We start from the raw sequence: 15,704 nt of genomic DNA on the forward strand, positions 1-15,704 counted from the left end.
TTTGATTATCACTTGATTAGCTCCCCCAGTGAGGACCCTCTTGTGCTCTAATGGCTCCTTCACATCCGCTCTCAACATGCAGTGTGGCAGGGAGGACGAGAGGGAGGCACGATGCAGCCTTCTGATATGAGCCTCAAGCAGGCACGGAGCCCTTCCTGAAGTGACCTGTCCCTCTCACCCAGCACAGAGTGGTGACAAGAGGCGATGGGGTCACCCACAGGTCTGCAGCCAGAGGCCAAAGGCTGCCTTGCCCCCACCCCTCTCTCTCTGCCCTGAGTCTTTCAGTTCCAGCTCCAAACAGGCCCCAGCTTCCCTCTTCTGAGTTCTAGCTGGGACCTCCATGTTACATGTGACCTTGAACTAAAACCTATACTCTTGTTTCTCAGGGAGCAGCCAGAACCAATCAGCCAACGCAGTACTCGTGCTCTGATATCGGACTTCAAAATAATACCTCTGCTCTCCAAGTCACTGTCCCCAAGAATGCCCCTGAACCCCTGACCCTCCTGCCTCCCCCTGCCTCCTGGCTCTTACATCATTCTCAGTGTGTCTACTGTGTTAGGTTGTCACCAAGTGCACAGATGGCTGGATGCCACATGGATGAGGGAATGAAAGCTTTACTGTATGTGTGAGTCAGTGGTAAGGTGAACAAAGAAGGGGATTATGTGTGCATGACAGTCTTTTATACATCTAAATACAAGGTCCATGAATCAATGGACCTTGGCTTCGGGAAACTCCCTCAAGTGCCCACTAAATAAAGGTGAAGAATGAAGAGTCAAGGAAAGCCCAAACATTGAGGGTAACCCAGGAACAGAACCTGGATTCCTGGCCCAGGGGCCTCCGTAGCTTCATATTTCCTACACAAAACATTTGTCATTGAAGTTGCTCTCAGTGAACCTGACTGGAATGACCTTGGACAGGGACATCTTTGAATTGGGCTGAGCCTGGCAGAGTGGGCCGCTCCTCTCTCCTGCGCTCAAGGCGTACAAAAAGCCAGGGAATGCCCTGTCTATCGTAGTAGCTGCCTGACTTCTAACTATTTAGAAATGGCTGTGCTGCAGAGGGAGGGACCGTAAGTGTGCAGGCCTCCCTTCCATGCCCCCAACCCACTGAGTCAGAGAGAGCAAACGTGCTAGAGGGTTTAGGAGCAAATAGATTTCTTCTGTTCCTAATGAGACAGGAACAGACCTTGGCCTCTCGGTTTCACTTTGCCTTGCCCCAGAAGACGGGACCTGTGGGCATGGAGAGACCATCTTCTTTCATTCATTTGCATGTGAACAATGTGTTCCTGGCTTCAGTCATCCCAGTAGTCTCTTGACCAGAGACTCAGGCACTCCGACCCACATGCCCCTGCTCCTCCTCACCCCACCCTCTTATCCTACTTCAGTTCTATTGCTCTTCCCCCCCCCCCCGCCCCAAAGAAAGCACCATGGTCAAAAGCAACTTGAGGGAAAAGGGGGTTGAGTTTGCCTTACTGCTTACAGTCCTTTGTGAAGGGAAGTCAGGACAGGAGTCTGGGGGCAGGATCCAAAGCAGAGATCATGGACCTTTGTTTTACTGGCTTGTTCACTATGATTTGTTCAGCCTGCTTTTTTAAGTACCACAAACCACCTTCCCAAGGATGAGAACATCCACATTGAGCTGGATCTCCCCATAAATCATTAATCAGGAAGATGCACTACAGATGTGCCTACTGAGCATCTGATGGAGGCATTTCCACAGTTGAGGTGCCTCTTTCCAGATAACGCTTGCTTATGTTTAGTTGACAAAGAAACAGCCAGGACGCTGCTTGGTCCCTGCCTTGTCTCTGTTTCTATTACTATACCTTTCGTAGATTCCACAGGAAATTGAGACTGCATGCAGTTTCTAGTTTGTCTTCCCGTGCCGAGCTTGTCGCACTCAGCCTGGTGTCCCCAGGGTCACTCTTATTACAGTGTCAGGATGCCTTTCTTTCTGTCAGTCACTCAGACCCAGAATATGCACCAAAGCTACCTGTGGAGCTTGTGTAGAAAAGGGGACACAGTCCTCCCCATCCCCAAGTCACCGTGAGTCACAGTCCTTGTGTGGGTAAACAGCACTCACACACACACACACACACACACACACACACACACATCTCACAAGTTTGCACGCTGTCTCTCACTGCTCACATGTGGTGACAAGAGAACAGAGGCCTCCAAGCAACCTGTAGAACATTGGCCTCTACCACCCAAGCCAATAAGAGGTTTCCCACTAGACTCGCCCTGAAGGCAGTCTGCACAAATGAACAACACTGCAGATGGTTTTTGTCAGCAACAAAGAAACCAGCCTGTGTTCCACCAGCTGAGCTGGACGTATCCTCCTCCTGCATCTTACAGAGAAAGCTGGTGTCCTCAAATGTGTGTGTGTGTGTGTGTGTGTGTGTGTGTGTGTGTGTGTGTGTACTGAAACTGTGCCCCCAAAAGAGCAAGGAAAGTGAGAGAAAAACAGATCTTCCTGCTTCCCAAGGTATTGTTCTTGCTTAGAAAGGTGAGCTGTTCATTTTGTTCCAAGCAAAGGGTTCACGGACTGGATCCTCTTGATAAAACGGGGATTCTTCCCCTATCTTCAGGTCTCTGTTCCCAAAGTACTTCTGGCCTCTGCAGTTACACAAATGCCTCATTGGGTGAGGGATGCTGTGGAAAGTGTTTGAAGAAGATTCGGAAGATGCTACGCCGTCAGGGCTCCATCTGCCCCATATTTCCCTCTTAGTGGCTTACACTCAACTATTTGCTTCAAGAGCAGGCACCACACAGAAACATGAAAAACAAAGAAACAAAAACCACCAAAGACCAGTGTGCCAAAGGGCAAGAGGGTAGAGGGAGCGGTAAACTCTGCCAAATGAAAGAATTCACTGCCCTTTCCGCAGAGAACATCCATTGCCTGTAGTTCAGCAGGAGTGTGCAGACTAACCCTCCTCGCAACACTAGGACTGTTTCATGGCATTAATGCTCTCTGAGCTTGACCTCACCGCTCCCTGGCACTTGGTGATGGAATTGACAGAGAGTCCATCCTCTTTGTCTGGGTGGGACCCTCCTGGGCTGTGCTGCTCAGGATAAAGTACCACTTCCTAGCAGGCTGAGAACCGGTCTGGAGGTGAGATGTGCACAGTGAGATGGAGGAGGGAGAGGAAGAGAGTTTGTACGAGACTGGAACTCTGTCATCCCAAAGATCTAGGGAGGTTACTCCGGGTTCAGCCGGAAGGAGCAGAGGTGTCATCTCTGAAGGGCTTTGCTGTGACCGGACTTGTCTCTTTGTTGGCAATGTCTCTGTGTGGCCAGCCACCGTTCTACTAGATTTGCCTGGTCTGGCTCTTTAGTGGATATCCTGAAACAGAAGCCAGCTATGAGGAACCCTGGCCGCCTCCCCTGACTCTGGTCCTCCTTCTGCCCCAGCTCTGCCCTGCTAGGCCACAGTGACTGCCAAAATTGGTCCCTTCCCTTCAGGCCCTGCAGTGCATTCTGTTTAGGTGGCTGTGTTTCCCAGAGACCATCTACAGAGGCTCATTACTCACTGCACCTTGTGAGCTCTCCTGCAGATCAGGAGATGCGGCGTAAAGTCATTTTTGAACCACCTTGTTCCAATCTTGCACATTAAAGTCACTCCCTCTGCTGCTGAAGACCTGGAAAATTACAAGCCCTGAAGCCTGGCCTGTGCTTTCCTGCTCCTCCTCCCCCTCTTCCCCTCTCCCTCACTCACCTCTGTGTCCTCACGGGCACTGGAAATGCCCTAGGGAGCTGGACAGGCACTGTGAGACGCCAACACAACTGGAGTAGGGGTCAGGGGCTGCACTGAGCGCTTTCATTTCACAGATGGGGACTTAAAAATAGAGGGTCAGGTTATGGCTTGAACCTTTAAACTCCCTCTGACTGGCTCTGTGCTCAGGCCCAGGCTGACCTGAATGGGAAAAGTCACCTTGACACAGGTTTGCAAGTCTGAGAATCCAGAGTAGGCTGGAATCCCTGGCACGCTGTAGGGAATCAGCACGGGCTGCAGAAGCCTGTGGGAAGGTGCTCTGGAGGACAGGGCAGAAGTGTGTGACAGGATAATGATCCTTGGTGAGGCTCATAAATTCCTCCAGTATGACCCTTACTCCTGTCATCAGTCCAGGGAGGAGAAGGCAGAGAAAATCTGCACCATCAGAGGCCCCTCAGGATGCAGCCAGCTCTCGGAGAGACTAACGAGTCCTCTGACTGGGCTGTGAGATGTGTCCTCAGTGGCAGTACAGCTAGCGCTGGTGAACTCTGGGTCCTCCCAATAAACTTCACCCCCACAGTCTGCTCTCCATCTGCAAGCCTGAGACGGGTGCAGGGCCAGTCCTTCTAGTGCATCTTCCCCTCCATGCCTTTGCCTGTAGCTCTTAACTATTTCCATTTCCTCTGTTCTCAGCTGAGCACACACATGAATTGTCTCCTTCTGAGTGTCTTTAGATTCCTGAGTTGAATCACTACCTCTCCAGGGACAAAGAGCAGGTTGTGGTGCCAGTGGCCTCCTGAGTGGACCCCACCTGTACCATTGCGGGAGTCATCACTTTAGAGATGATCTAGAGGGACCTCTTACTACTTTGAGTCTGATTCTGTACCAGCGAGGATCCTGGGGGTTGCTGATTCCCAGCTTCTGGCTTGTAGTACTTGGACAGTATCTTCTCTAGATGCGTTAAAAACACAGAAGACGCCAGGGGAGGGGAGGTACTTCATCATCCCAGCACTTTGGAGGTGGAGGCAGGAGAGTCACCAGTTAAAGACTAATCCTAACTATGTAGGCAAGGCTTTATCCCAGAAGTAAAACAACTGGGGAAAGGCTTTTTTCTCCCTAACCCTACCAAGTTTTTTCTCTCTAAGTCTGGTGACTAGAAATGCCTGTGTTAGAAGAGATATTGGACACTTCTGATTGGACTCCCACCTCCATCTCTGCCCTTTCTAGGATGGGTCCATATTGCTTTAGAGCCACCCAGCAAAACTGAGACGGTTTAAGGCTGAGGCACGTGCGTGGCCTGAGGACACATCCTCCTTCCTCCTCTGTGGTAGAGGACATGTGGCCACACAGGTCTCCACCTCCCATATATATTCACCTGTTGTCTAAAACTGAACCTCCCCATAGCTTCCTTTCTCCTTTCTCTCCCCCCACAGCCTGTCTTCATGAACGTGCCACAGCATGAACTGGTTTCCTCTGGCGTCCTTTGTGAGATCATATTGATATGATGATCTGCCTGACTAGGGGGTTGGCTCTGTAAAAGGGACCTGAGTTCAATCCTAAGAATCCATATAGAAAAAAAAAATCTGAGTGTAGCTGGGCATGATGGTGCATACCTTTAAACCCAACATTCAGGGCAGAGGCCAGTGAGTCTTTGTGAACTGGAGGCCAGACTAGTCTACATAGTGAGTTCAGGCCAGCCAGGGCTAACTAGTGGAACTCTGTCTCAAAAAAATAAATAAATAAAAATAAAGAAATAAAGAAAGAGAGAGAGAGAGAGAGAGAAAAGAAAGAAAGAGTGAAACAAAACAAACAAAAGCCAAGCAAGCCTAGTGGCTTGTGCTTACAATCCCAGAAAAGTGGAAATGGGAGGGGCCCGGGGTTTGCTGGACAGCTAGCCTAGCCTACGTGGTGACCTCCCGGGCCAATGAGAGACCCTGTCTCAAAAAAACAAGGTGAACAGCATCTAAAGAACATGTGAGGTTCTGCACTGGTGTCCATATACACCACACAGCATATGCACATGTGTGCCTGTAACACACATACTCAAACATACACATACACACACGCATCTACAGCTATAAAATAGTCCAACTCAAAAGCACTCATTAGCAGAGAAAGGGCTTTGTAATATGCATCAAATATTATCAAGAAAGGTAGGAAATTGAATGAGATAATTAAAATCCAGTGATTACCCAGTTAAGGAAAAGAAACAAAAACAAAGTACTCCTTAGGCCCAGGGATCAAATTAATACTAAAGTCAATTCCATGCAACCAGTGTGTGTTTGGTTGAACTTTGGTTCACCCATGTCAGGCTTCAGTGTGGGTGTCAGACACTTCTGAGTCCCATGAGAGAAAACGAGCTGAAAAAGCTTAGAAAGAAAGTAGACTCACAGGCCCAAGGTTTCACTTGTCCCTGACCAGCTCCCAGGAGCAGCCTCTGCAGCCCACTGCAACCCTACAGCCCCCATCTCCCCAGCATCAACTTCTACTCACCATTTTCTGCTTTATTTTCCCACAGAGGAGATTTTGAAGAGCCACATCGCGCATTGGTGGTCACCAGATGGCACGAGGCTCGCCTATGCTACCATCAATGACTCTCGGGTTCCTGTTATGGAGCTGCCGACGTACACAGGCTCTGTCTACCCCACTGTGAAGCCCTACCACTACCCTAAGGTAGGCAAAGAGCAGGTTCAGTCAACCGAGTCATTCATGAGCTCGTTCCACCACTGCTTCCATGTGTAGAGGTCCTATAACCCGACGTCTTTGCCGGCTGCCCAGTAAACACTCTTGTCACATTAAAGTCCCATCTTTGTTGAGTTTGTTGGCAGGTTTGCTTTATTTTAAATAACTGAATGACCATTGATTATTTGTCTAAGGTCCTTATAAGCAAAATAAATACATCACCCCCATTCAATGACTCCAGGTGACTAAAAGTCTGCACTTCTGGTTCCCTGTGGGATGCAACTTCTGGTATGTTAGAAGGACTTCTCTCTGTTCTGGCTTCCTGGGCCATGAAGAGGCTAAACTATCCACAGTCACTGCTGGTCTGAGAACTTGTGTTCCCCAATATCCATATGTTGAGACCCCAAGGTGGTGGGGCTCATGAGAGGTGATCCAGGCTATGGGTGAGGAGTCCTGTGATTGAGGTTAGGACCATATGAAGGAGCCAGAGAACTCTCTCTTCCATTCCAGCCATGTGAGGAGCCACGGAACAGGCTTCATCTATGAAGCCCAGACCCTCACCAGACAGGAAATCAACAAGCACCTTGATCTTGGCCTCTCAGCTCCAAAGCTGTGAGGCTTACATTCCTGTTGTTTATAAGTCACCAAGTCTTTGATATTTTGTTATAGTGACCAAAGTAGACAGAGACATTGCTGAGCCAGCAGAGCAGCAGGGAAGGGCATAGGAAAGTGGGAGGGGCCTCCAAACCTCAACCCTGCATCACGTCACAGCATCCACGCACAGGGCAGATCCTGGTACAGAAACATCCGTGCCTCCCTCACTTGGAGGCTGGCAACTAGGAGCATGGATGCAGTTCCTGCTCCGAAGCTGCACACAGCTAGCTAACCCTGCACACAGCTAGCTAACCCTGCACACAGCTAGCTAACCCTGCACACAGCTAGCTAACCCTGCACACAGCTAGCTAACCCTGCACACAGCTAGCTAACCCTGCACACAGCTAGCTAACCCTGCACACAGCTAGCTAACCCTGCACACAGCTAGCTAACCTACTCCCGATGGCATCGCCAGACTGCTTTAAGGCCGGAGAACAGGTAGGCATGGCACGTTTACTGCTGGGCTCCCATCCTTTGCTGGGCCCCACTCATACCTCTGAGACCATCCTACCCCTGCCAGGGAATGTTTGAGCTGAGGTCTCCTCACCCACCTGGCTGGTCTAAAAACTAGCAGTGCATGTTCCCATATGGTGAGAAGTCCCTGAGCCTGTGGAGGACCCATGATGAGAATGACGTAGATGGGCTCAAAACAGTTCCCCAAACAATGGACAAGAGGAAGCGGGCACCTAGTGAGCTTGCCTGTGTCGGCTGCCAAACAGAACATCACAGACTTAGATCACTCCCACGACCACAGTAGTGTCCTCACAGCGTGTCTCCATGACCACAGTGGTATCCTCACAGCCGTGTCCTCACACCACAGTAGTGTTCTCACAGCCGTGTCCTCACACCACAGTAGTGTTCTCACAGCCGTGTCCTCACACCACAGTAGTGTTCTCACAGCCGTGTCCTCACACCACAGTGGTGTTCTCACAGCCGTGTCCCACGACCACAGTAGTGTTCTCACAGCCGTGTCCTCACACCACAGTAGTGTTCTCACAGCCGTGTCCTCACACCACAGTAGTGTTCTCACAGCCGTGTCCTCACACCACAGTAGTGTCCTCACAGCCGTGTCCCACGACCACAGTGGTGTCCTCACAGCCGTGTCCCACGACCACAGTGGTGTCCTCACAGCCGTGTCCCACGACCACAGTAGTGTCCTCACAGAGGCTGGATGTCTGAAGTTGGGATGTTGATGATCCAGGTCCTGGTGATGACTCTTCTTTGCTGGCAGACTAACGTCTTCTTTCGAGTACCTTTTTTTTTTTTTTAAATAGAGTCTCAAATGTCTCCGACTGGCCTGGAACTCTCTGTGTCGCTGAGGATGGCTTTGAACTTTTGATCCTCCTCCTCCCAAGAGCTAGGATTGTAGGCATCACCATTCCCAGTTCACACGTGCTGGAGACTGAACACAGGGCTCTGTGTGTGCTAGGCAAGCTCTCTCCCTACTGAGCCACATCCCATTATTTCTTCACGAGGCAGATGAGAGCTCTGGTATCTTAATGACACTAATGCCATCATCGGGCCCCACCCACATGACCTCATTTAACCCTAATCACTACCATAAGAGCACGCTTTCAAATACCACCCACCTAGGGCAAGAGCTGCAGCATAGGAATTTGGGGTGACTCATTCAGTCCATCTGGTGGTACAGACTCCCACCAGTAGGCTTTGCGGAGTGTGGTCAGTGCCTGTTGGGGTCCCAGAGTGGAGGAGCATGAGTCACTGAGGACACAGCTCTGGGACATCATAGCATGGATTTGCCATTGACTGGGTGTCTCTGCTCTCTTTCCCACCAGTCTTCATTGTATACAAAGTGAAGGGCTAGCCGGACTCAGTTAAATATAGTATATGAGACTACATCCAAGTCTCCCTATCTCTTCTATATCCCCTAATATACACATATATACATGCACACATGCACACACCAGCCATACGCATACACACCAATCATACATACATGTGTACACATATATACACATACATATATCCTTACAGTTGTCCTTATAAGTGACAGCCTAAAATCTAGTAAGTTCCTTGATTTGGCAGTGTGCTATGGGACATGTCTTCTTAACCAGGAATAAGAAAGTGCAGTCTTGCTGAAGATTTGGGGGTCCATGTTTTAATAGAAATTCCACAGACTGACCGACAGAGTTCTGGGGTGTGCCCTGTTCTCTCCCAATGCCAGACAGAGTATCCAGTTGCCAACTTGTTCCCTGCTGTGGGACAGATTCCTTCTAACCTAAATGTATAAGACGTTGAAGACATCAGGTCCAAGCAGCCCTGCTGAGCCCTGCCTCTCCCAGGCCTTCTCAGTTCAGAATTTGAGCTCCAGAGAGAGAGGATGGAAACCGATCAGGACAGTGGTTCCTTATTGAGAAAGAGGCTCCTGGGAGCTGTGACCCTCATAGATCAGTGTTCCATCTGTGCGTGCTCCTCTCTCCTCTTCATGACCCCACACCTCTCTCTGCCCTCCTGAGCACTTTTCTTCCTCCTCATGGCTAGCCAAGTACCCCCATCCCTGGCAGACGGAGTGAACTGGATGGAATGGGCAGATAACAAGACTCCCGGGAAGGCAGAGCTGACCCAGATCTCTCTGCCTTTTAAACGTTTTGTATATTAGGAATGAAGAGAGCTCAGTTGGTAAAATACTTGCCATGTAAGCATGAGGCCTAGAGTTAGATCCCCACATAAAATCTGGGTGTGATGGGATATTGTTGTAACCCTAGCACTGGAGAGGCAAAGACAAAACCCCTGAGGCTTACTGATAAGCCAGTTTTGGTGGGCTCCAGACGTGAGAGATGCTATCATCAGACAGGACAGTGGATGGCACCTCAGGATGCATGACACCCGGTCTTGTCCTCTGGCCTCCAAACACATGCAAACACACACACATGGGCACACACACGCGCACACACACACACACACATCTGTCCTCAATGTTAGTGATGCTCTTTAGTATCAAGCTCCACGATGCCCAGATGTGAGTCTTTCAAACAAGATGTTGCAAAGCCAAGGGGGGTTCCAGGCATCATGGCTGCTCCCTCACACCGCTCCCTCACAGCTCTGATCCCTCTTTGCAGGCTGGCAGTGAAAACCCCAGCATCTCCCTCCATGTCATCGGCTTGAGTGGACCCACCCACGACCTGGAGATGATACCACCTGATGACCCTCGCATGAGGTTGGTTTCTTGTACAGTTGGGTTAGGAACTACTGCAAAGGGAAGCCATTAATGCAGCTTCTCCAGAATGGGCCTCCAAGCACTTGGTTCTCCCAGCCTTCCTTGCTGATATGTGGTTAGTTTTTCTGGGGAAAAAAAAGTAAATGGAAAACACCAAGCAGCATATACTTTTATTCCTGACCTTATATCAGGCCAGATAACCTTTCCCATGGGAGGGAATGTCCTCTGGAAAAGCATGCCGGGTCAGCCCCTGTCCCAACAGGGTCATTCACACAGCAGACAGATGGCACCTCTGGATGACCTGATGCAAGAAAATTCTGGAATCCAATTTCCGTGAGCAGCACCCCATTTTCGGGATTTTAGAGGACCTCTAGCTAAGCATCTCCTACAACTGCCTGATGAGTTCTACTCTAAAAGGGCCAGACCTCCCAGCAGGTGGCAGGCATGTGCTTCAAAGGGCATGTGGAAAATCATGTTGGCCAATTGCTACAAGCATCTACCTTGTACAGACTTTCTAGTTAAATGAGAAAAATGGGATCCATCGAAGTGACATTATTTGAATATCGGTTTTGCTTGAAGTCAAGCCATCAGGGGACTGAAACATCTAGAGTCTGGTTCCATAGTTACCATACCTCTTTGCAAGAACAGTGAGAGGAACCGCACATCTAGGACTTTGAATGTCTATAAATAGAGCTGTTCGCGCTGGGAGCACCCAGTTTGGAGACTCAATGGGTGCCCAGGCTATATGACAAAATTTGGCTCTTTGTGATTCTGTCACTTACATTATCAGAAGTTTCTGGCAGCTTCTAGAAGGGCAAGTGCTTGGCCCAGTTGTTTTCATTCCCCTGGGGAGGGTTCTCCACCACACACTCACCCTCCATTCTCCTCTCCCTGACATAGCACCCTAGTTCCCCTAATGTGTAGTTTTCTTCACCCCCACGGATAGTCACCAAGCAGAGGCACTCATTTGACATCAGTAGACAGGGATAGAAGGGAAGATGGTGGAACCCAGAAGAATTGTGCAGGGGCCTTGGGCACTTGGGGAAGGGATGACGATAATGCTCTTCAGAGACAGCTTGGTATATCCAACCCGCTCCCCACCTGAAGAATTCCACTGAAGGCCTTCAACCCCTTTCTTTGGTGAGGAACCTGATATCATGGTGCCCCTGGGAGGAAAGACCAGGCTTGGAAATCCAGTGATCTGTAAAGGGCTAGCCTCTTCCTTTCTCTTCCTGCCCTGGACTGGTCTTGTCCCTTGCCAGACAGGATTAGGTACCCCTACTGAGTCTTCATAAACCTGAGCCCACATAGCTTCCTAGGGTAGGACTCTGGTGGCCCATCATGGGGCAGTCCCCCCTCCATGTGCAATGGTGGAGGAAGATCAGTCAGTTTGGCCGATGCTATTTTTACTGAGATAAAACAGATCAGGTTATTGTCTCTACATCTCTCCTGAAGATCCCTCTATGTCATCAATTCCCTCTCAGCCCTGCCAAGCCTTCAGGGGCCTGGTCCAGCCAACATGCTGAATTAATATGGAAAGTCACCTGGAAAATTTCAGCCATCTGTTTGAGTTAATTGGGAGTCTCGTTTAGTCAATTTGGTGATGCTGTTTCCACAGACTTGATTAGCTTCAAGGACAATGAAAAATTAGCTGCAGTCAGGACGTGAAGTTTGAAGGCTGGCTGGCTTTCAGGTCTTCTGCTTGCTCTAATTTCTTAAGCTAAATGCAATAACATGCTTCATGAGCAATACAAATCTGTAACACGCAGATGCCACTCCACCTACTGATTCTCTGTCACACTTCCTTGAGGTTTTCTATTCTTAATTTTGTTTGTTTTTATTTCATGTGTGTGAGTGGTTTTGCCTGCATGGATGTATGTGCACCCCATGCATGCAGTGTCTGCAGAAGCCAGAAGAGGGAGTCAGATCCCCTGGGATTAGCGTTACAGATAGTTTTAAGCCACCATGTGGGTTCTAGAAACCAAACTGAGGTCCTCTCTGAGACCAGCAAGCACTCTTAGCCTCTGAGCCATCTCCTAGCCTCGCTAGAGATTACCCTAAGATGCACACAGATGTATCAGAATGTTGTCTCAATGTGAGCACGCAGTTGGCATTTACCTGTCATTCAACCTGGTACTGAGAATTGATGGTGGGTGAGCATGGAGCCACAGGGTAGAGGGTGAAACGGACACAAGGCAAAGCCTTGTAGACATGTAAACAGAATCATGAGGGTGTATGGAGGAAGAGGCCATTTGTCTGGAGGTGACCATGTCACCGGCTAGACCAGAATTTCCCAGTCTTGACACAAACAAAATCTTTGGCCTGGTTAGTCTTGTTGTGAGGCTGCCCTGATCCCTCTTTCCCCACCCCCAGCCATGGATGGAAGAGGTCTCCTGGCATCGACGAAGCTCCAACCAGAGAAGCTCTGGTATGAAATGAGGTTCCCTACCAACTGGCTGGATTCAATCCCGTGGCCTCGGGCATTTCCAGCCTCTCTCACTTGTTCTCTCCTCTGTAAAATGGAGGAAGGGAACCTATCATAGAACCTGTGCGGTCTCCGGGATAGCAGGTAAAATTCTAGGAAGTGATTCCGGGGGCATAGCCCTGACCCACGCAGTCTCCTGGCTGGAAGTAGTCCCTGCAGGCCACATCTCTCTTCTCAAATGTCCCCTGCTTGTCAAAGAAGTTCACGTTCACATAGCTAACTGGCTGCCTAGCATCACCTCTGGGCATTGTCAATTATGTGGTCAAATTATGATTCGCAGGTGATTCAGGGGACTTGAGTTCAAGATTTAACTCCAGAATTAACAAAAGGTACAAAAAAGTGTTCAGATGGGTTCAGATGGCATTTGAGAAGCGGAATATCTAGAGACAATTTGACAAACGTGGCATTGAACTTGCTGGATGCCTGCTGGCCCAGCAGGCAGAAAAGAAGATTCCTCTACACCAACAGGTTCGCAAGTGTCAACACAGGAAGGGATGCTCCTTATAATTTTGCATGATCTCATTGGCCTATGTAGGAGAGCTGGATAAAGTCAGCCACCATTTCTCATTGGCATCTGAAACTGGACAGTCTTTAGTAAACTGGGGTGCCTGGTCCCTTCCTGCCCTCAAGCCCTGCAGTTTTCCTACCCCAGCCCAGGCTACTCCATCTTCACCTTGACCGGTTGGCTGACTGTCCTTGACTGCCCCAGGGATCTGCTCCTCCCTGTGTATCCTTTCCTGGGCCTAGTAGTATGGCCCCCATGGCTTGTCAGTCTGCTGCTTCCTTACCCACTGTATCTCCAAACAGTAGCTAGAGTGACATTTAAGCCACAGTGGGTCATGACGCCCCTGCTCAGAGTGTCTGCAGCTTCCCTCCTCACAGAGGAAAACTAGGCAGCTTCTCTAACAGTCACTCAAACCTGCTACTTGACGGGTCACTCTAGCACCCCTATCCTCTATCACTAGAATCTTCTATGCCCTGAAAGCCCTTTGGAGAGCTGACGGTTACCTTCTCTCCCCTTCAGAACCAGGGGATCCAGAGAACCAGCTTTTATTTGACTTGTTCCCATTTCTGCCCCGCCTGCAATGTGGAGTGGTTGAGGAAGGGATACATGTACGCGCACGCACGCACATACACACACACACACACACACACACACACACACTTACTTGTAAGTCTACTACCATTCTGCAACACGGAGTGGTGCATCATTTCAGTTCAGGACAAATTTGCCCAATGAGTAAGCTAATTTAAATACTAGAACCAAAGTTTCTCTTTTCATAGGATTTTGAGGTCGATTTCTTCATTTGTGCTGGTTATTTTCTGAGGGTGGAGGCTAATGTTTTGGCATTAGACATTGGTGACAGCCTCCATTAAGGAAAAGGGAAACAAGGGGGCTGGAGAGATGGTTAGTGATTAGGAGTGCTTGCTGCTCTTGCAGAGGACTACGAGTTTGGTTCCAAGCACACCTGCAGGGCAGCTCACAACTACCTGTGACTCCAGTTTCAGGGGACTCTGTCACCCTCTTCTGGCTTCCATAGGCACCCCCATACACATGGCATTTACATACAGGGATGTAATAATTAAAAGTAAAAAGTAATACTTCAAAATTATAAAATGAAATAAGACACTTGCTCTATGCAGGGTATGAGGGAGACTTAAAGTGCCATGGGGGTTGGGGGTGGGGAGATGTGCCCTGTGGGTAAGGATGCTTGCAGTAAGGAAGCCTGAAAGCCCAAGTTTGATCCAGAACTGACTCGCAAAAGCTGTCTCCTGACCTCCCCATGTTCACTGTGGTGCTGTACACACATACAATTTTAAGAAATTTTAATGGCCTTGAAAACGTAGAAAGAAGTAACCAGGAATCCTGGAGATGCAGGCATATAGTCAGCAGGCAGGCACGGGGCAAAGAAAGACACCAGACACCTTGTTGGTTTCCCCAGTGCATGGCTGTTCTTTGCCTCCACCCAGCCTGGCTTCTCTGGGGTGCTGTGTTACAGTGGCCCTGTGAATCCTCCCGTGTGGCTCCCATGCCCTCATTTGTCTATGTAGCATGTGCTATGTTAGGCCCTTGGGCAATGGAGAGTCTCCCTGAGAGTGCAGCCTCCGGAGCTGTGACAGCACCCTGCCTCGGACTCTGAAGGGCCAGGGCAGGAGCCACATGTGGGAGTGAGAGAGGATCCCGTGGGAGTGTTGGGAGCACCTCTCAGACATTTCAGAAACCTGCCAATAGCAGGAGTGTCTTGGGAAATCCGTGTCGAGATCTGAGAATGGCCCTGTGGCACACATAATTCATACAAGCACACCATACACATAAAATTAAATAAATATATCTTTTTTAAATTGCAATTTTAAAAAAACATGGGTATACATGTGGATCTGGAAATAGATAGAAGTAAGGGATGGGTGTGTTATAGATCAAGTGTGAGTACAGAGCAGTACAGAGATTGTGCACGTCTATGACTGTGTACCCAGCACGCAGCCTGTACTGTACTCCCAGACTGTACACAAGGACTTGGTGTGCAACCGTTTCCTGGTCAGCTGACACTGCCAAATCTTCTCTACCGCCAGCTCCTCCTCCATGCGCAGCATCTCAGATTCAGCCTGTGCCAGCACTCCTGTGAAACTCAGCCTTCCTCCTTTCCGGTTTTGGCACAGCGCCACACTGTGGCGGGTCCTGGCTGCTCAATGTGGGAAGCTCTTGCTGGTGGTGGGAATGGCACAGTCAGTCCAGACTGGGGAGTGAGAAACCTTTGTGCTATAGAACCACTGCAAATGTTTTCCCAGAGTCCCTACCACACACTGAATTAGCATCTTCCCTATTTAAAATGCCTAGCCCATAGGAATTGAAAAATCGGAGTCCCAGAAGTCTCCTTAGCCGCATTTCCAGGGGAGAAACGGGACAGTCTGGTGCGCATTGCTGTGTCTCAGGTGTCACGGGCACCCAGAGTGTTCTGAGGATGTTGACAGGAGACAGTCGTGAACAATGAGCTC

At 49.5% G+C, this 15,704-nt stretch overlaps 1 protein-coding gene across 4 annotated transcripts in view; it reads left to right on the forward strand.

Annotated features, from left to right (window-relative positions):
• Positions 1 to 15,704, forward strand: part of Dpp6 (dipeptidyl peptidase like 6) — an 868,555-nt gene that overhangs the window by 771,800 nt on the left and 81,051 nt on the right. For all 4 annotated transcript variants that reach the window (XM_085691109.2, XM_048440198.3, XM_087907530.1 and 1 more), the window contains exons 9-10: positions 6,230 to 6,384; positions 10,128 to 10,225. In XM_085691109.2, coding sequence (XP_085547235.2) covers positions 6,230 to 6,384; positions 10,128 to 10,225 — 253 coding nt within the window. The remainder of the gene's footprint in view (positions 1 to 6,229; positions 6,385 to 10,127; positions 10,226 to 15,704) is intronic.

This window comes from Myodes glareolus, chromosome 6 (assembly GCF_982192425.1).
Source record: "Myodes glareolus chromosome 6, mMyoGla1.1, whole genome shotgun sequence".
Classification (NCBI taxonomy): domain Eukaryota; kingdom Metazoa; phylum Chordata; class Mammalia; order Rodentia; family Cricetidae; genus Myodes; species Myodes glareolus.